We start from the raw sequence: 21,234 nt of genomic DNA, 5'->3' as shown, positions 1-21,234 counted from the left end.
CAGCCACAGCTTCTCTGGGCGACCTGGGCCAGGGCCTCCCCACCCTCACAGGAAAACATTTCTTCGTAAGATCTAATCTCAATCTCCCCTCTTGCATCTGAGAACTCTTCTGCCTTGTCCTGTTCCTGCCCTCCCTGATCAAGAGCCCCTCCCCAGCTTTCCTGGAGCCCCTTTCAGAACTGGAAGCTCCTCTAAGGTCTCCCCCCAGCTTTCTCTTCTCCAGGCTGGACAACCCCAGCTCTCTCAGCCTCTCCTCAAATGGGAGGCGTTCCAGCCCTCAGATCTTCTTTTTGGCCTCCTCTGGGCTCGCTCCAACAGATCCATGTCAAAGTAAAGGTGTTAGTTTATTGATGTTGTCATTGCATTCCAGGCTATTTGGAGCACACAGGACAAGCACAGCCCTCCTCAAGGCCTTAGTGCTTATGTTTTCTTCCCCTCTTCACTTCAGGCCTTACAGTTTCCTCTTTTCTAGCTTAAAAAATGCTGCAATACCTTTTCTGCCAAGAAAGGTGAACAGGTTAGCATGAACGCTGTGCTTAGAGGGGATCTTTATCCAACTGGCATCCTTAAAGGTAGTATTTCTGTACACTGAAAATTTAGTGTTTTCATTGTCCTGACAATCTTAAATATCTGAACTAAAGAGCTTTGAGAAGTTAGAGGAGAAACAGCATCATTAGATGACCCTGATAATCACATAATAGGCAATTTAATATACAAAACCCTATTTTACAGCAAAAGATTAAGCCCAACCTTTTACTCATTCAAAGAGAAGTTCACACAATGATTGGATTATAATTAGTAATTATTTCCAGGAGGAAGAATCATTATGATATTACTGTTTAATTTAGAAAATTGGGGCTTTGTGCCATTCAGGAATTGGAAGGCAAAGACAGGAAAATTTGGACTTAAATATTGTCTCTATTTTTGAACTATGTGGATAATAAACTTTTGGAATGTTTAATCTGAACCGCCAGTCGATTATTACTCCTTTAAGTAGCTACAAATCCAGTCAGCATTTCTTAATACACAGAGGTATCTGCCCAGCAGCTCTAGAACTCGCACCATCGGGATTCCCTTCTGGAGTCTCCTCTGTGTTTATAGAGGGCTGGGTGGTTCGGGACGGCCCAGGCTGGTACAAGGGGCTGTTCATCACTCACCCTGTTTTGTTGTAGTGTTAACTTTGGAGACCCTTGATTCTCACTGGGCTGTACAGAATCAGGTGATTTTAAGGTGTGGTGTGGGCTGGAGGAGAGGGGAGCTGGTTCAGTGGAAAAGGAGGATCACAGAATTGTTTGGGTGGGAAGGCACCTTTTAAAGCCCATGCAGTTCCAACCCCCTGCACTGAGCAGGGACACCTCCCGCTGGATCAGAGTACCCAGAGCCCCATCCAACCTGGCCTTCAGTGTTTCTAGGGATAGGACATCAGCCACCTCTCCGGGCAACCTGGGCCAGAGCTTCGCCAGCCTCACAGGAAAACATTTCTTCCTAAGATCTGGTCTAAATTGGTCCTCTTTTCGTTATCAACCATCCCCCCTTCTTCTGTTGCTGCTGGTCCTGCTAAAATCTTTTCCCCATCTTTCTTATCAGCCCGCTTTAAGTTTTGAAAGGCTGCAGTAAAGTCTCCTCAAAGTCTAGTCTTCAAGCTGAACAACCCCAACCCTCTCAGCTTCTTTTCATAAAGGGAGGTGTTCCAGGCCTTCAATCATTGTGGTGGCCTCCTCTGGACCATCTCCAGCAGGTCCATGTCCTTGTGCTGATGTTTTTCCTGGACTGTCCCTCCTCTGGTAAATGGTACAGTGTGGTGTGTGACCTGAACTGCATGGCTGTGCACTCAATTCCCAGTGTTAGCCTGGAATGAGCTGCTCTTTCCTAGGCAGCCCTAAGGGTGAGGTTCAGGAGGTGGCACAGGTGAGGAACTGGAGCAGTCCCTGGCATCTTCATCTGTTCAGCCAACAGAGGGGAGACCTCACCACACTCTGCAGCTTCCTCACATGGGGAGGAGGAGGAGCAGGTGCCGGTGCCAAGCTCTGTGACCTGAGGAAAGGGCAGGAAGACACACTAGGGGAGGGTTAGGTTGGTTATTAGGAACAAGTTCTTCCTCCAGAGGGTGGTGGAGCACTAGAACAGCTGCCCAGGGAAAGCAGTCACAGCACCAAGCCTGACAATATTCCAGAAGCATTTGGCCAATGCCCTCAGACCCACGGTGTGAGTATTGGGGTTGTCCTGTGCAGGAACAGGAGCTGGACTTGGTGATCCTTGTTGGGTCCCTTCCAGCTCAGGATGTTCTGGTTCTGTGATCTATAAATTCCAGATGAGATGTTAAAACAGCCAAGTTACCCTCAAGGCTGATACCCTAAGGTGTAAGGTGGATGCCCTATTACCAGCTGTAGCTGAGTTATACATAGCAGAAGCAGCGTTCTGAGAGAATGTTTGTTGTTTATAATCCCTCTAAGATGGTGGCTGTGGAGCTTGCATCAACAAACCAAACAAATGTTCGGTTGTTTCCATAGCGATATCATCCGTTTCTTCCGCTGGGAAGTCGTTATCCGGGGCATTAATCAAATTGAAATTGAAAGGCAGCCCCTTTTATCTCTGAGTTAAGGTCTAGTGATGCTGTAAGTAGCTGTTAATAGGATTTTGTGCTCACAATTACATCTTTCATATTTCAGTTCATTTAATTTCCCCTTTAGATGACCTTAATGTCATTAAAATTTGGTTTTATTCAGCCCCGCAGAAGGAAGGCGAAAGGGGACGTGGGGGGTTAGATAGGGCGCTCTGCATCCCGGTCACGTTGCTGTCTGCGTGGACTCCACCATCACATGGGCTCCTCTTTTCACGTGACATGAACCCCCCTCCTTCCATAATTCCACGTTTCCCAGCAGAGGGCACGCTGCCCTCTTGCATGGGTGGAAAACAGGCCTGGATGGATTAGGGACCCTGTCCCTTCTCTGCCGGGAGCTGGGGGTGAAGCTGGAGGCTTCACCTTCCTCCTTGTAGTGTCACCTTTGGGTAGGCATTATTCCCGCTTCGCTTCCTGTATTGGCCTCTTCCAACTGATTCCACCTGGCTGCTCAGCACAATTCCAGCCCTGGTTTGGCCCCTTTGCAGTATTTTCCTGATCTCCCAGGACAGGAGGTTGAGTTCCTGCTGTCAGAAAGCAGCTGCAGGGCAGGGTTTCCAGCTGGGAGCAGTGTCCCTGTCTTGAGCAGAGCCAAGCCCGTGCCGTGCGGCTGCCTGTGGCCTCTGCGGCTCTGTGACAGCCAGCCAAGAGCTGTTGTAGTGTGTCAGGTGCATTTTATTCATAGGGGAGTTGCACACGTATGCAAGCACCACTAGATAAGGTGTATTTTGGCCATGGTTCATTTATAACTAAATGGGATAAAAACATGGTTGCTTATTAAATAAAGATGTAGAACTCGGGACAGTCCCAGACCGATGGTGATTTGCTGAAATAACCGCACCCCGAGGGTTTGTTTGCATTTGGCTCTAACTGAGGGCAAGTGCTGCAGAGAGAGTGACAAGGTGGTTAACAGGGAAGAGTTTTAGCCTCGCCTCGTGGCTAAGCAAGCAGGATGTGGAGTCACCTGGAGTGAGTGCAGGAGCTGGAGTGCAGAGCCAGGGTCTCCTTCAACTTCTTCTGTTACAAAAGAGAGCAAATGTTCCAGCCCCTCACAAGTATTTATGTTACTGGTTTTGAGCTTTCTCTGGAACCTGGAGGAGCCACATGACCTTGCTGGCAGGTGGACATGGGTTTGAATGATGAAAACCATGTTTGGCTGCTGGTACTTCTGAAGTCCAATGAGGAATGTGGGTTTGCAGCTTGCCACTGCAGCAGAGCATGCGCACCAGCCCATGCTGGGCTTGGGGAACAACTGCTTTTGTAACACTCACCCAGTCTGTTCTGACCTCAATTTCTCGTGCAATTCAAAAATTTATTCAGCTGTATCATTTAAGGAGTTGTGGTGGGAGTGAGGTTATAGAAGCAGCGCTGGCTGTTTGGATCCACACATGATGCAGTAGTCCACCTCTGGCAGTGAGCTCCACAGGTGTCCCAGAAGATGGGAAACCCACAAATGTCATAGAATCATGGAATGGTTTGGGTTCGAAGGGACCTTAAAGCTCATCCATTTCCACCCCCACTGGATCAGGTTGTTCAAAGCTGCATCCAACCTGGTCCCAAAGGTCTATCTCTGATAACCAGGGGATCCATGAGGATCTCTGGTAACTATATATGGAATTGTAACTCTGTAGAAGATTCATTGATTCCTTACACACCTATGGAACTGGTGGCAAACAGCTCTCCCAAGGTGTTGTATTCTGTATGCGATGAGGTGAGTGATGGGATGAGAGGAAATGGCCTCAGGTTGTACTAGGGGAGTTTTAGATTGGATATTTGGAACAATTCCTTCATTGAAAGAATGGTGAAGCCCTGGCAGAGGCTGCCCAGGGCACTGGTGGAGTCCCCATCCCTGGAGGGGTTCAAAAATTGTATGGCTGTGGCACTCAAGGGCACAGTTTAGTTGGCACAGTGGGGTTGGGCTGATGGCTGGAGTGGATCAGCTTAGAGGGCTTTTCCAGCCTCAATGTTTCTGTGATTCTATGATGAAAAAGCAGCAGAAACTGTTTTGAATATTTATTGTTAGACTTAAGGAAAGGTCAGTGTCTTCAACTGTAAATCTTGGATACGTGAAGAGTTTGCTGAAGAAGGAATCTCAGACTGTAAAATGAACAGGGATTTGTTGTGCTCAAGGCAAGGAATCTGTAGGAAGCACCCAAGGATCTGCTGTGCCCGGAAGCAGGGGATCTGCAGGAAGCACCCAAGAGTTTGTTGTGCCATGAGGCAGGGGATCAGCAGGAACCACCTCAGTTGTTGTGAGGCACTCAGAGCTGCAGAGCGTGACTGGAGCAGTGCTGGAGCCAGCTGGCACCTGCATCTTATTTCAATGATGCGGAAAAGAAGCTTTTCCTGAATGCCTTGGCGATTGGGTGATCAGTAAAAGGGAAAAGGAAGCTGCTGTATGACTTCGTGTTTTGGAGAAAACCCAAACCCATGAGTTCCTGGGTCTGGGAATGTCACTGAGATGCTGTGTCCACATTAGGAGCACGTATTCCATTCTGTGCCAGGATCATTACCCCTGCTTGCCGTCAGACTGATGTAACCGCCAGAGCGGTGCTGAGCCCTCTGAGTCACGTTCCGTGCCCGTTTTGGATGCAAACAGAATGGATTGCCTGCAAACCATTCCCAGGAGAGCCTGTGGATGAACTGAAGGTGGAGCAGCGCGTTGCTGGCTGGTTTCTACAGCAACACTGTTGTTGCAGAAAGAAGTATTAAGTGGTTGAAAGCCCCTGAGCTAGCGGCACACCCAACTGTTTACCCTTCTAAAGCTGAAGAGAAATAAGAGCATAAAGTGGGCTTAAATATGTGAGAAGTCTTTTTTCAAAACCTGAAATTCATTATTAGTTTCAACTACTAATTTGGAGTGGAAATGAATTAATACGGCAGTGTCCGAGTTCCAAACTGAGATCCTGTTGTAACAAAAGTTACAGATCCTTCAAGAAATGCAGTTTGCCCCCAGCTGTTCACAAATGTGGAGTCAAAGAGCAGCTGGAAGAACAGCTGGGGAGGGAGAAGAAGGTACTACTTCAATTACTTCCAGTACTGAAAGGAGCTCGAGGAAAGCTGGGGAGGGGCTCTTGATCAGGGAGTGCAAGGATCGGATGAGGAGGATTAGTTTGAAGTTGCAAGAGGGGATAGTGAGATGAGATCTTAGAAAGAAACGTTTCTGCTGTGATGGTGGTTCAGGTTGCCCAGAGAAGTGGTGGCTGCCCCATCCCTGGAGGTGTTCAAGGCCAGGTTGGATGGGGCTTTGAACAGCCTGATCCAGTGGGAGGTGTCCCTGCCCCTTGTACAAAGGGTTGGAACTGAATGGGCTTTAAGATCCCTTCCAACCCAAATCATTCTGTGATTCTATAGTATACAAGAGGCAGGAGGTCAGGAATAGAGACAGTGATGAGAGGGAGGTGAGTTTTGTAATTTCTAAAGTAGAACTCAGCCAAGTGATCAATTCTATGATTATATGGATTCTTTTTTCCCCCAGGACTCCACTCTTCATGAACTCGGAGGATCCTACATTCCTGTTTTTTATGCTTCTCAGGTAGCACTGACTTTGAGGTGTAGGGTGAGGAAAGGAAATAATGAATGTTTCGTTAGGAATCAGCCATCTGAATGGATCCTTGCAGGCACCCAGCTCATCTTCACATTTGAAAGGAATTTTCCTCTTTTCCCCTTGTTTTCCTATTGATATTTTACTTCAGAATTAAAATGCGTCCCAACCTACTGCAAATGATGAAAATCCAGAGGGAACAGCTTCCTTGCCCATAGGTTTTCTGCTTAAGAAAGCTTTTATTGCCTGTTCTCTAGTGCTAAAGCCAAGAGGCCCAGGGCTGAAGTTTCTCACAGGTTTACTAATTAGTAATTGTGTATTTGTTAGTAACTATTAGTAATTGTTAGTGATTTGTATTAACTGTAACTGTAACTCCTGCCCTGGGTTGCCTTGCCTACTGTTTAAATCAGCATTAAGCTGAACTTTGGTTTCAGTGTTCCTTGAGAACTGGTCCTAATTCCTCTTCAGAATGTTCTGCAGGAGTAGTAAAAGGATTATGTAGAAGTAGTTAATCACTTGTTTATACACACATGGGCTGTTGGTGAGTTAGGTCAGAAATACAGAGCTGCCAGGCTCCTTCTGAGCTCTCCAGAAAGCATTCCCTGGCCTGGGGTTGTGGGTGTGATAGCATTTAAGACTTGATTTTCTAAGTCAACACTGGATTCAAACCCGTTTGAAGCACAGGGCTTGGGCCAGCTCTCCATCCTGCACTTGGGTCACAGCAACCCCATGCAATGCTCCAGGCTTGGAGAGGAGTGGCTAGAAAGCTGCCTGGAGGAGGAAGACCTGGGGGTGTTGATTGATAGTCAGCTGAATATGGGCTAGCAGTGGCCCAGGTGGCCAGGAAGACCTAGAGCATCCTGGCTTGGATCAGGAATAGCGTGACCAACAGGAGCAGGGAAGTGATCCTTCCCCTGTGCTCAGCACTGGAGAGGCCACACCTTGAATCCTGGATTCAGTCCTGGGCCTCTTGCTCCAAGAAAGACATTGAAGGGCTGGACCATGTCTGGAGAAGGGAATGGAGCTGGGGAAGGGTCTGGAGACCAGGGGTTCTGGGAGTGGCTGAGGGAGCTGGAGCTGTTTAGTCTGGAGAAGAGGAGGCTGAGGGAGACCTCATCGCGCTGTACAATTGCCTCAAAGGAGGTTGCAGTGAGGTGGGTGTTGGTCTCTTCTCCCTGGTAGCCACTGACAGGACAAGGGGAAATGGCCTTAAGATGTGCCAGGGGAGATTTAGGTTGGATATGAGGAGGAATTTCTTTACTGAAAGGGGTTTCAGGCACTGGCAGGGGCTGCCCAGGGAGGTGGTTGAGTCCCCATCCCTGGAGGTGTTTAAAAGACGAGTAGATATCCTGCATGGGGACACAGTCTGGTGGTGAACTTAGCAGGGCTGGATTGATGGTTGGATTCAATGATTTTACAGGTCTTTCCCGACCAAACCCATTCTGTGATTCCATTATCCCTGTGTGCCTGGCAACACGTGTCAGCCTGGCAACTCCAGAGATGATCTCAGTGGTTTCTCCTTGTGATGAGTGCAACCGAGTGAATTTAGGAAAGGAAATAAAGAATCCAGTTGTTCATGTCTGCCTTCAACACCCTGTTTCACCTTGGCTTTGCCTGTACGAACAAAAAATGTGAAAGTTGCATTTTAAACCCAATCACCCTTGCAAAGGGCAGAGAGGGGGGCATCGTGCCAGCCTTCCCTTGATTCTAGTAGCTGGGAAGTGTGGATGGTGTAAGGTCACTGGCTCTTCTGGACTATGCCTTTTCTTACCCTCTCTGTTCCTTACTGCTCCGTGCCACAACTAACTCATTTTGTCATCCTTCTCCCATCAGAAATCGCCGGCGAAGAAGCTGAGCCACGCCATTAGCAAATCGCTTGGCTGCGTACCCAGCAGAGAGCCGCCTCGGCCCGTGTTTCCTGAGCAGCCGGAAAAGCCCCTCGATCTGGCACATATAGTGTGAGTATCCGGTTTAATCCATTTGTTGCTTGATCAGTGGTGCAGAGCAGCATCTTTGCGGCTGTGTTTGACTTTGGGGTAGGCCAGCAGAAAGGAGCCTGGAATTGTGAGGTTGCAGTCCTGTAATTGTTGTGTTTCTCTGAAAAATGGTTTGAAACGCATTGTTCTGTTCAGATCCCCTTGTTAACAAGAGAAGAGTTGCAGAACATAGTTATGTGTATTCAGAGCACGTCCTGGCTCTGTATTCCACCAGCATCTATGAGTTTTTTGGATGTCACCTTTTACACATCACCGTGTTGGATCAGACTCTTGTTTTCTCATTTATTATAGATTAAAATTATAAACAAGGAACATGTTAAGCACGCTTACTTGCAAGTTGCTGTTGCCCAATGTTAGTGGTACCAACTTTCACCGGTTGCTGCTGCCTCAGAGTGCTGGCGTTGTGTTTGTGTTTGTCTGGTGGACAAGTTTGCCGTGTTCCTCTGCTCAGTGGTGTTACTGCTCCCATTCATTCTGGTCTTGTTGAACCAAGGAGTGGTTTTAATGAAATACCATTCTACTGGTGTTGATTTGAACAGGATTGAATCTATCTGCTTCCCCGATTTTCCATGTTTCACAGCAAAAGTGAAAGCTGAGACCAAAAAACCCAAACCCATTTTGTCACCGTGCATGAATAATAACCCCAGCCTCCAAACAGAGCTGCCTTGGTGTCCTACAAAGGCTTGAGAAAACATCTGTGTCTCTTCATGTATCTAAATTTAAGTACATGCTACAGAGAGCAGAGAAGCAAAGAGATGTAATTTATGGAAAACGGAGGACTCCCCCCTTTCATGGGTGTTGATTCATGTGCAGTTTTGAGAGTGAGTGAAGTTGATGCTCTCCTGGTTTCCTTTCGTATTATAAATAGCATATTTGAATCATAAATAGCAGATTCTTGGCCTTGTTTCTCTCTCCCAGTTTCCAAATGGAGAACTAAGGTACTCAAGCCTGACAGGTTGGTATCAGGGTGTGCTGCTCCAGCCTTCACCAGTGCCGTGTGATTCCGATTGCCCAGCGCTTCTTTAGCAGTTGGGGCCATCATTAGGACAGAGCTGGAGGCGAGCTTGTCAAAATCTTGGAGAGGTGAGGGCTGTAAAACTTGTGACAGTGTGGTAAAACCAGCGGTGCTTTCTTCTGCGGAAGGCAGGGAAGGTCCAGGACTCAGCTTGGAAGAGAACTCACGATGTTGGACTCGGGAGCAACGTTGGTGTGAGCGGTTCCAGTTTCTGCCTGCCTTTGTGGTTGGGTTTTGCAGTTCGTGCATCACTGAGTTTGCCAGCTTTGATCATGCTCGCATTAGTTCTGTGCAGGAGGGGAGCTGCTCTGGGCCATTGCTGGGATTTCCTCTGTGAATTTGCACTCAGATTTAAAGAAAAGCAGCCTGCTACACTGCTGGAGGCTGGGTTCTCTTCAGCAAACGCCTAGCAGAGCCTTGAGTACAAGGCTGTCACTGCCTGCAGTACTAACTCCATGCCTTGGCCAGGGTGTGCAGCGGAACTTCTCCCTTAGCTTTAAATCTGGGTTTGATGTGGGAAGGGAGCTGCTCAGCCTCATAGGAAACAATTTTGTTTAATTGAATCATAGAATCATGGAATCTTGGAACAGTTTGGGTGGGAAGGGATGTGAAAGCCTGTTCAGTTCCACCTACCTGCCATGGGCAGGGACACCTCCCACTGGATCAGGTTGCTCCAAGCCCCATTCAACCTGGCCTTGAACACCTCCAGGGATGGGGCAGCCACCACTTCTCTGAGCAACTTGGGACAGGACCTCATCACTCTCACAGGAAAACATTTCTGCCTAAGATCTCATTTCAGTCTCCCCTCTTTCACCCTAAAATATTGTTCCTGCTCATGGCAGGGAGTTGGAACTGATTGGGCTTTGAGGTCCCTTCCAACCCAAACCATTTGTTGTTTCTATGTGGGACATGGAGAAGCCCGTCTCCATTATCATCATTGATCAGATGCTGCACACAGTTGTGGGATTTTGGCAGCCTCTTGTTTTGCTCCTTTTGCATTTTTTTTTCAACTTTCTGCCTGAGCCTTTGCTGTGAATTCGTTTTGCTGGAAAACGCTGGCTTATTTTTAGCTGTCCTGCTTGTTCTGTCATTGCTGAGCCATGATGTCAGCTTCTTTCACATCACAGGCAGTTTTTACCAATATTCCATAAATATACATTTAAAACCTGTAAAGATGTTTACCAGAAGGCAGATGCCATCTTTGCTTATAAAGGGGCTATAGGGTTTAATGTGTTTGATCTGCACATTTCTTTTCATTTTGGTATTCTGTTGGGGTTTGCATTTGAATACAGCACCTGCTCCACTGAATTCTTCTTCCTTTCTCAGCGAAGGAGGCATTTGAGTGGAAGTGGCCTCACGTTGGGCCAGGAGAGTTTTAAATTGATTATCAGAAAAAATGTCTTTACTGCAAGGTTTCACTACAGGCTGTGGGAAGGCGTTATTGGGAGCAGCCCTGCAAAGAAAGACTTGGGGTGCAGGGGGAGGAGAAGCTCTACATGAGCCGGCAATGAGAACTTGCAGCCCAGAAACCAGCCGTGTCCTGGGCTGCGTCCAAAGTAGTGGGACCAGCAGGGCCAAGGAGGGGATTCTGCCCCTCTGCTCTGCTCTAGTGAGATCCCACCTGGAGCCCTGGGTCCACTTCTGGAGTCCTTAGCACAGGAAGGACATGAGTGTGTTGGAGCGAGTCTAGAGGAGGCCACAAAGATGATCTGAGGGCTGGAGCACCTCCCATCTGAGGACAGGCTGAAAGAGTTGGCATTGTTCAGCCTGTAGAAGAGAAGGCTGCAGGGAGAGTACTGAGGGGGGGCTCCAGGAAAGCTGACGAGGGGCTTTTTACAAGGGCCCGTAGTGATAGTCTGAGAGGAAATGGCTTTAAATTGGAAGCGGGAAGATTTAGATTGGACATTAGGAAGAAATTTTTTACACTGAGGGTGAGGAGGCACCTGGCCATGTTGCCCAGAGAAGTGGTGGCTGCCCCATCCCTGGGGGTGTTGAAAGCCAGGTTGGATGGGGCTTTGAGCAACCTGATGCAGTGGGAGGTGTTCCTGCTCATGGCAGGGGGTTGGAACTGGATGGGCTTTAAGGTCCCTTCCTACCCAAACCATCATATGAAAGTGTGGTGAAGCCCCGGCAGTGGTGGAGTCCCTGTCCCTGCAGGGGTTCGTATACTATGTGTCTGTGGCATTTCAGGACATGGTTTGGTCAGCATGGTGGGCTTGGGCTGACGGTTGGACTAGATGAGCTTAGAGGTCTTTTCCAACCTTAACAGTTCCATGATTTTATGAGCTGAACTTGCTAAAATTGTACTTCGCGCAAACTGAAATAATGGTTTGAGTGCTGGACTAAGGGATGAGATTTAATTTTTGGATTTGTGTGGAGTTTTTTGGGGTATTTTTTGTGAGGTTTCAGGGTGGAGCAATCTCTGTTGTATTTTTCTGTTGATGATTCAGGTATTAATCTTTATTTCAGATCAAAACCTGCAGACATTTGCATTTCCCCTTGTGTATATTGGCTTATATTCTATCCAGTCTTTATTTTCTTTCTTCCTCTTGGCTGCTCTTTCTTTCCTTCCCTTTGCACCTTCATAGCTGCTCAGTGGGGCAGGGAATGCACTGCCAGTGGCTCCTTGGTACTCTGGCAGCAAACAACTAGTGACCAGGGCTGCAGGAGTTAAAGGCTTCGATCTCTGAATGCTCTTGAACCCTGGGATCCTCATGGAGAAGGCAGAAGCCTGATCCACTGAGGACTTAACATCAGAAATGTGTTTTAGGCACATAATGGGGACCTGGAATGTAACAGAAGAGAGAAAGGGGTCTGTGCTCTTTAATCCGTGTGGGATGTGCTGGCACTGGCTGTGGGGTATCCATGTCCTCCGAAAGCCAGTGTGGATCACAGTGTTGTGCTTCCTTTGTTGTGCTTGTCCTCCAGGGCAATATTATGTTTTGGAGAGAGAGATTTGCACTTTGATATTAATTAATTCCAGGGGAAGAATATAGTGAAATACCAAGTTTTGGTAGTTAAGAATTTCACCTCCGTGTGGACGCACTGCTCTGGGCAGATGGGGCAGAGAGCAGCTCCAGCCTTTGCGTCCGAACAGGGCACAGTGGTGTGAGTTGAAAAAAAAAAAGGAAAAGACTCCCCAGTCCTCTTGTAGCCGGACTCCTCTATTCCTGCCTCCTCTATCCAACCTGAACCCCTTCTGTGGGATAACATTCCGCGTGCCCAGGAGATGCCGGGTCACGTGGCGGCTCCGTTTCCTTAGAGACAGCGCTGTGCCGCGCATCGGGATGCCGCGCATTGGGGTACCAGCTTGGTGGAGGAGCGGAGCAGCGGCCACCATCACCACAAAGGTTTGCTGGCTTTGCCTCCCTCGCCGGTCCCACCGCTTGCGGATGAGAAACCTCCGTCAGGTCCTCGTGGGCGGCCGGGATGCAGGAGCGCGTGGGGAGGGCAGGGGTGACTTCTGGGTGTTGTTTCCATCGCTCGGGGTTTGCGGGGAGCGGTGACGGAGCAGCGAGCAGGGTGTCGTGAGGAGCAGCAGCGTGAGCTTGTGTTGGGGTTTCATTGTTCCTGGCTGTTGTAAGCAGCTCAGATGAACAACTCGGAGGGGGATGCGGCACGGGGATCTTCCCCAGCAGCCTGGAATGAGAATGAGGGCTTCACCGCTGTCCTTCCTCTGAGTCATTCCGAACAGGGCAAGAACAAAGTCCTTGTGGAGTGACAGCCCATCGTGTGCTGCGTTTACCACAGGAATTGTCATTAACGGATCATTCCCACCGTGTGGCATTCAGTGGAAACGAGAATTCACCGTGGTTTGCTTCTGATAAGGAATATGTAGATTGCAAACAAGGCATCATAATGAACTCTGTGTGTCTGTGTGTCAATGTCCCTGAGCAGCTCCTGCTCTTCCATTTCCAGCTGAATGGAAAAAAGCAGCTTTGTGCTGCTTTTGTCGGAGGCGCGGCACACAGATAAATGGGCTGTTATATAAAAAACAGTGATGGATCCATTCTAAAATAGCTCAGAACCAGTGTATTGTGTGCATCTGCACCAGGTGGTATTACAGAGCTCAGGGATCTATTTCCCTCAGTCCTCATCCTTTTGTGAATTCTCAGGTGTCTGTTTGTATTTTCAGCTTTGTGATTGGGTTTTAACTCCTCAGCATCTTTTGGACCACCGGCAAACACATGGAACTGGGTTTTAAATTAACAAAAAATTAAACCAGTCATTTCCTCATTCCTGCTACTAAAATAACTGAAACTGGCTATTTCCAGAGAACAGAGTGAAAAGACAATGTCCCCTCCCAGGCTCAGGGCAATGCAAAGCCAGGCTAAGAAGCTTTAATAACAGACCCGGGACTGAGACGTTGTCGTATCCAAACACGTTTAAAAGCTTTCCCCTCAGCAAATATTCAGGCTGCTATTTTTGGATTATACATTTTTAACCACAATTGTTGGATTATACCTTATTAATTATTTTTCTGCCTCCCTGTGTATCCAGGCAGCTTGGGGCTGGTTTCGTGCTGAGGAAAATGTATCCCAGGTAAAAAAAGACATAAAAGCTCCTTAAGGCGGGAGAAAACTTAGCTGAACATGTTAAAGAGAAGCAGAGACCACGTTTCTCATCCTATCCACAAATGAAAACCTGCTCTGGAATAGTATAAGAACAGGAATTGGCAGATTTTGGACTTTTAAAGTAACAAAGAGAACAAAGGGGTCAGGAGTCTGTCATCTATACAGACAGATTTTCTTGACAGTTGCTCACAGGGCTTGCACCAGCACGGGGTGATGAGCTCCACTTCAAACCACAGCAGTTCTGGTCCCTTTTATAAGGGAATGTGACCAGCAGGGCCAGGAAGGGGATTCTGCATCATTACTCCACTCTTGTGAGACCTCACCTGGAGCCCTGTGTCCGTCTCTGGAGTCCTCAGCACAGGAAGGACATGGATCTGTTGGAGCGAGTCCAGAGGAGGCCACAAACAAGGGCCTGTAGTGTGATAGGCCGAGAGGGAATGGCTTTAAATTGAAAGGGGGAAGATTTAGATAAGATATTAGGAAAATATTCTTTGTAATGAGGGTGGGGAGGCCCTGGCCCAGGTTGCCCAGAGAAGTGGTGGCTGCCCCATCCCTGGAGGTGTTCAAGACCAGGTTGGATGGGGCTTGGAGCAACCTGATCCAGTGGGAGGTGTCCCTGCTCATGGCAGGGGGCTGGAACTGGATGGGCTTTGAGGTCCCTTCCTACTCAAACCATTCCATGATTGAATGAATAAAATGCTGGCTCAGCATACCCAGGGCCGTGTCTGCCCTTGGAGCATTCATTGCAGAAGGGTTTGCTGCTATTTTTAAACAATTCCTACTCTTTTCTTCTAAAAACGCTGTCAGAAAGCACTTTGTTATGGTGAGGATCTGCTTACCATCATCTCTGGCTTGGAATTCCAAGGGATTTTGTGCAGAGTGAGCATTCAGTGCCCAGCTGCAGCCCCAGCCAGCCTTGTAATTCCAATGCAAAGATCCCACAGAAATATCAACACGATGCTGTAATCCAGATTAGAAACAGGTAAAGGCTACAGGAATCTTATACCTGGATGTCTGCCCCTTGGGGACAGCCACAAATGTGTTTCCACTGTCAACTTCATTTCATCTCCGCAATTCACTGCTTTCCATCTGCTGTGAATTCAGGTAATCCCTGTTTGGGAACTTTTGTTCCCTGCTGAGGAAAGAAATTTAGGAAGCACTAGAAATTTAACCTGCCATACGAGGCCAGGCTGAGAGAGTTGTGCTTGTTCAGCCTAGAGGAGGCTGCGGGGAGACCTTAGAGCAGCCTTGCATGTGTTCAGAACTTCCAGTGCCGGCACAGCTGCATCCACCCATTCCCCAAAACTCCGTGTCCATAGTCCTTCACTCCTGGTCTCTCACTGTGGCTGTTGCTTTGGCAGAACCATGAGTCATGTTCCAGTCTGGCTCCGGCTGCGCTCGCGGCACAGCAGCCACACGCTCTCACTGGAGGGAACAGTTGTGCTGCTCTCACTAAAATAGAATCAATCTCTGTGCAAACCGGACAGAACTGAGATGCTCCCAGTCCTACCTGCCCACGCAGCAGAAGTGCCCTGGTGTTGAAAGTCACGGAATCTCATCTCAAATAGTTTCAGAATAGAAGTAGAACTCAAGCAACTCAACACTAACATTTTCTCATTTTAGCAGCATATTTTAATTACCGGAGTTTTCTCATGTGAAGTAGAGGGAGGCTTTTAGAGTGTTTATGGAATCCTAGGATTGTTGAGATTGGAGGAGACCCTTAAGACCAAAAGGTTCAGCCCTTAACCTTGCACTGCCCACCCCACCGCTAAACCTTGACCTTAAGCACCACGTCCACATGGCTTTTAAACCCCTCCAGTGATGGAGACTCCACCACTGCCCTGGGCAGCCTCTGCTAGGGCTGGGCAACCCTTCACATGAAGAAATTCTTCCTGATATCCTGTCTAAACCTCCTCTGGCAGAACTTTAGGCCATTTCCTCCCATCCTGTCACTTGCTGCTTTCCATCCTTCGCCTCCTTCCCTCTGTTATAAGGAGGAGGAGATAGTTTCTGGTTTCTGAACCCAAACTCCTACTGAAGATTAAAACAACAAACCAACCCACTAAGGAAAGATTTAATACGTTTCTGGTCTTGTACTTTTAAAATGTTTATATTTAACATTATCAAATATTCATCTGCACATGTAACCAGAATGCCCCTCTGTTCTCTGGATGTGAGCAGTGTTTCAGCTCAGTTTCAGCCTACAGCTCTGAGCAGTCCTAGTTTTTGAAATCCTTTTACTAAGAGAAATCAGAAACTGTGGGCTTGATCCCCCAGTCCAGCTGAGCTGTGCACGGTGCAGGATTGGCTGCCAAAGGCCTGAGTCTGGCTGCTTGGCTTTGGCCAGAGCTGCTCTGTCAGAATGCCGTGGAGCAGCAAAGGCTGCTGCAAGCGTGGCTGCAGACCTGCCCGTGAGCTTCTGATGTACAGATGGTGAACAGGTAGCCAGTGAAAATGGCCCTGAGGTGCACCAGGGGAAATTTAGGATGGATTAGGAGGAATTTCTTTACTGCAAATGTTGTCCAGCCTCTGCCAGCGATTCCCAGGGAGGTGTTTGAGTCCCCGTCCCTGGAGGTGTTTAAAAGATGAGTGTATGTTGTACTTGGGGATGTGGTCTGGTGGTGGACTTGACAGGGCTGGATTGATGGCTGGACTCAATCTTAAGGGTCTTATCCAACTGAAACCAGTCTGTGATTCTATGAAAAATCTGAAAGAAAAAGAGAGTTGAGGTTCTTCAGCCTGGAGAAAAGAAGGCTGTGGGAGCAGCCTCCAGGACTTAAAGGGGCTCCAGGATTGCTGTGAGATGGGGCTCTGGATCAGGGAGTGCGGGGATAGGATTAGGGGAAACGGTTTGAAGCTGCAAGAGCGGAGACTGAGATGAGATCTTGGGAAGAAATGTTTTCCTGTGAAGGTGGGGACGCCCTGGCGCAGGTTGCCCAGAGAAGCGGTGGCTGCCCCATCCCTGGAGGTGTTCAAGGCCAGGTTGGATGGGGCTTGGAGCAACCTGATGCAGTGGGAGGTGTCCCTGCCCATGGAAGGGGGTCAGAACTGGGTGGGCTTTGAGGTCCCTTCCTACCCAAACTACTCCATTATTCTGTGACCTTACATTCTCTTTATGCAGGCACGTGGTCAGAAGAAAGGCAACGGGAGATCAGTATTTAGGTTTGAATGATAAATAATGGACCTTATTTATGGTTTTGATTATGTATAATATGCTGTAAAAAAGAAGTCATTTTTTCATTTTCAGTGACTTAATAATCAATTTTGAGTAATAAGAGGATAAGAGTTCATCAAGCAAGAAATAGTCCAAGAATTGCTGTCTCAAAGAGCAGAACAAACTTTTTCCATAGAGAGCATGCTGGACAAAAAATTCACCCCTCTGGTGCTCACTGTGATAAATACGTGGTGTGACCTGTTAATGTCGGAGCTGATGAGTTTCAAAGCAAGTCAGTATCTGACCCAGTTAACTTCCAGAGTTGTTTCAAGTAAGTTTGCAGATGACACCAAACTGGGCCAGAGTGTCAATCTGCTGGAGGGCAGGAATGCTCTGCAGATGGATCTGGGCAGGCTGGATGCGTGAGCCCAGGTCAGTTGTATGAGACTCAAGAAGGCTGAGAGCCGGGTCCTGCACTTGGCACACAACAACCCCGTGTAGCATTTCAGACTTGGGGAAGAGTGACTGCAAAGCTGCCTGGTGGAAAAGGACAAGGGGTGCAGGTCGGCAGCACCTGAACATGAGCCAGCAGTGACCCAAGTGGCCAAGAAGGCCAACAGCATCCTGGCTTGGATCAGCCATAGGGTGGCCAGCAGGAGTAGGGAAGGGATTGTCCCCCTGGACATGGTGGTGGTGAGGCTGCACCTCGAATCTTGGGTTCTGTTTTGGGCCCCTCATTCCAAGAAAGGCATTGAGGGGCTGGAACGCATCCAGAGAAGGGGACCAGAGCTGATGAAGGCTCTGGAGCCCAAGGTTTCTGGGGGCATCTGAGGGCCCTGGGGCTGTTTAGTCTGGAGAAGAGGAGGCTGAGGTGTGACCTCATCACTCTGCAGCTCCTGGAAAGGAGGTTTATGGCGCTTAGGCTCTTCTTCCAGAGAACTAGGGATGGGATGAGAGAAAATGGTCTCAAGTTGTGCCAAGGCAAGTTCAGATTGGATGTTAGAAATATTCCTTCACTGAAAGAGTGGTGAAGTCCTGGCAGAGGCTGCCCAGGGCAGTGGTGGAGTCCCCATCCCTGGAGGGGTTCAAAAACAATGTGACTGTGGCACTTGGAGACTTGGTTTGGTTGGCACAGCGGGCTTGGGCTGACAGTTGGACTGGATAAGCTTAGAGGGCTTTTCAACCTTAATGATTCCATGATTCTGTGATTCTAATAATTGCTGAGCTCTTCAGACACATAGAATGGAATAGCAAGGAAAAAGTTTAAGTAAGAGTTCTGCAACCATTTTCTCCTGATCTTATTTAAAGTAGCCCTGTGGGCCTGCTGCTGACGCTTCAGTATCCGGCAGCATTCCACAATATCCCTGTCTGCTCCTGCCAACCCTCCTCCTCTAACATAATGAATGTCTGTACTGCACAGCTCCCCTGTGTTCTGTACATCGTCTGCTCCAGAGTCCCTGCCATTTGCACACGAAGCTCTGGAATACAGATCCACATTCATGGAAACCATGTTCTCTTGCCTTGACGTGGGTTAAAGCTTTCACTTTGAGACCTTTTCTTTAATCGGTACCTGGTTTGGATCGATAACAGCAAATGCTTGTGTGAAGTCAGGCCTGAAAGGCCGGTAGGAAGTGTGTGAACCTTGTATCTTCTGGTCTTCGCTGCTGATTGCTCACCTCCTGAGCATCTGTAGATGTATAGTCATAGTACCATGGAATACCTCAAGTAGGAAGGGACCCACAGGGGTCATCAAGTCCAGGTCCTTTGATGTCAGTGAATGCCTGGGTAGAGAGCATTCCGTTTCTACAAATCATCCCAGATCAGCCTTTTAAAACATCTGGTGTAAAAAGGAAAGGCTACTTGATTTTGGATGAAGGATGCATGGGCAGTGGAACACTGGCGTAGGCTGCTCAGAGGGGTGGTGGAGTCTCCATCCTTGGAGACATTAGGAACCTGCTCTGGCTGGTTTGGCTTGAGCAGAAACGTTGGACGTTGTGATCTCAAGAGGTCCCTTCCGACCTCAACGATTCCATCATCTGAAAAGAGAGTCATAGAATCATAGAATGGTTTGGGTTGGGAGGGAACTTAGTGATATCATCTGAAATACCCAACTGCAGGCGCCAGCGTGATCGAGCAGTGCCAGAAACCACGGGCTGAGTTGTGATTGTCAGTTCCCTGTCTGCTGCCACTGACAGGAGGGATTTGCCTGGATCATCACTGCTGATTAAACACAGCCTTTGGCAAGTTTCTCATTAATTGCTCATGGCTTTGGTGTCAGAGGGAGAACTGAAGAGGGAAAGTCAAAGGAGTGAGCCCTCAATCAAGTCACGATTCTGTGTGTACTGTGATCTGAATGTGCCTGGACTGTTCTTTGCTGGTGAAGCCAGCTGACTCTGAACCACCACATCTATGCTATTAATCTTCCTTACCTTCCTGCATCTGAACAGTTCGCTGGGAGTTATTCCTGGCTCCTGCTCACTCCCAAACTGCTCCCAGGAATTGTTTTGGAGAACGCTATTTGACTCGGGCCAAAACCACGTTAAGGTCTGCTAAAAACCTAACCGTGCAGACTATCCTGTTCTGGAACACTGGAAGATACCCTGGCTCTGTTTCGTTTACCAGTATCCATGGGGACAAACTGGCTCAGGATCACACCATCAAACAATGTTCCTGAGGATGTGAGGGACAGAAACTGTAGGAATGGTTGGAAAATGAGCCGTGCTGGGGTGGGCTCTGAGTCTTCCCCTCAGTAAGTGGGAACTCCCAGGTTTATCACTGTTTTTGAGAACTTGCAGTGCAAGGAGAGAAGATTTCAGTTGCATTATCAATAGAGAATATTTTCCATCTAGTAAAATGGCTTTATCCTCTGTCACTGAGGGAGGGCACGAAACATTTCTTGGCTCCTTTGAACCTTCTACCCCCACCCCTCCGTTCCTTTTGGTCATTTAGACCCAATTATGGCTTTGCCAGAGCAGATAGACTTGTACAGTTGCTGGCACCGGACCTCAATGCCTGCTTGCTTTTCATGGTCATGTCTTGTGCCTCTTTGTCCTATCGCAGTGCCTGGCATCGGGCCAGGTAAAGGCAGTGACTCTGTTCTCCTCTGAGCAGTCTGGTGTCCTTGTACCACATTGAATGTCTGCCAAATCTTATTTGTGACAGATGGGAAGGTTCTGAGCAGGAGACGTAGTGAGATAGTTCAGCAAAGGATATTTCAAGTGTTTGTCTTCCTTTGCCACTGCATGGCAGGGTCTCCAGTCAAAGAGCAAAACAATCAGTCTTCTTTATACGCCAGCCTGGAAGGAAGTATTCTCCCCCATTCCTACAGGCAAGCTGAGGAGGGGCTCTTAATCAAGGAGTGCAGGGATAGGATGAGGGGAATGGTTTTAAGCTGCAAGAGGGGAGATTGAGATGAGATATGGGGAAGAAATGTTTTCCTGTGAGGGTGAGGAGGCCCTGGTCCAGGTTGCCCAGAGAAGTGGTGGCTGCCCCATTCCTGGAGGTGTTCAAGGCCAGGTTGGATGAGGCTTGGATCAACCTGATCTGGCTGGAAGTGTCCCTAACCATGGCAGGGGCTTGGAATTATGTGGGCTTTGAAGTTCCTTCCAACCCAAACCATTCCATGATTCTATGAAAATAAGAACCAAACCAGTGGTGTGCTCTATAAATGATTGCTTGTTATAATTAATCTGTGCTTAACTTCTTTCAACGTTTCTATAACCGTCTTCATTTGAGCAGTTCCTGGATCTGCTTGAACCGTATTTGGCAATGCCAAAGGTCAGTGATGCAATCCAAAATGTCAGTTTGAGCTTCATTTCAGTGATACCCATAAACTGTGCAGAGTATTTGGACCAGAGCAGATGGAGCTTTTCCAGCACGTTGTACGATGCCATTTCTCCTCTTCTTTGACCCAGTGTTGTCACAGAGCCAGCCATGTCCTTGTTTCCTTAACATTGGTTCTGTTTCCTTTTGGTTGTCTAAATCGCTAACTGGGATCAATCTTTCTGTTTCAGTCCTCCGAGGCCGCTGGCTAACATGAATGACACCATGGTGACCCACGTGTCCTCAGGAGCCCCTACGCCTACCAAAAGGTACGACTGCCTCGCCAGGCCAGTTGTTTCTCCCCATGAGAGGTGTATCCTGCAGGTATGGGTTGTGTGTCACTAGGGCTTTTCCAACACTGCCACCTCGCAAAGTGTGTGCAGCGTTACATCAGGAATTGTCCACAGAGCTTCCTTTCTTCTCTCCAAAGAGCTATTTTCTTTTATTGGAATAAGTGTTACCACATGAGTGTGACTGAAGAAATATGTAAAGAGTTGTGTTTTCCGTT

At 48.2% G+C, this 21,234-nt stretch overlaps 1 protein-coding gene across 12 annotated transcripts in view; it reads left to right on the top strand.

Moving 5' to 3' along the window:
• The window catches only part of DTNB (dystrobrevin beta), a 148,555-nt gene that overhangs the window by 35,988 nt on the left and 91,333 nt on the right, over positions 1-21,234 (top strand). For all 12 annotated transcript variants that reach the window (XR_011336830.1, XR_011336831.1, XR_011336833.1 and 9 more), the window contains exons 9-10: positions 7,998-8,122; positions 20,918-20,995. Coding sequence is in view for 8 of the 12 variants with exons in the window: in XM_069850650.1 (XP_069706751.1) it covers positions 7,998-8,122; positions 20,918-20,995 (203 nt within the window). In the remaining 4 variants the exon portion in view is untranslated. The remainder of the gene's footprint in view (positions 1-7,997; positions 8,123-20,917; positions 20,996-21,234) is intronic.

This window comes from Phaenicophaeus curvirostris, chromosome 2 (assembly GCF_032191515.1).
Source record: "Phaenicophaeus curvirostris isolate KB17595 chromosome 2, BPBGC_Pcur_1.0, whole genome shotgun sequence".
Classification (NCBI taxonomy): domain Eukaryota; kingdom Metazoa; phylum Chordata; class Aves; order Cuculiformes; family Cuculidae; genus Phaenicophaeus; species Phaenicophaeus curvirostris.
This window is presented reverse-complemented; position numbering and strand designations above follow the sequence as displayed.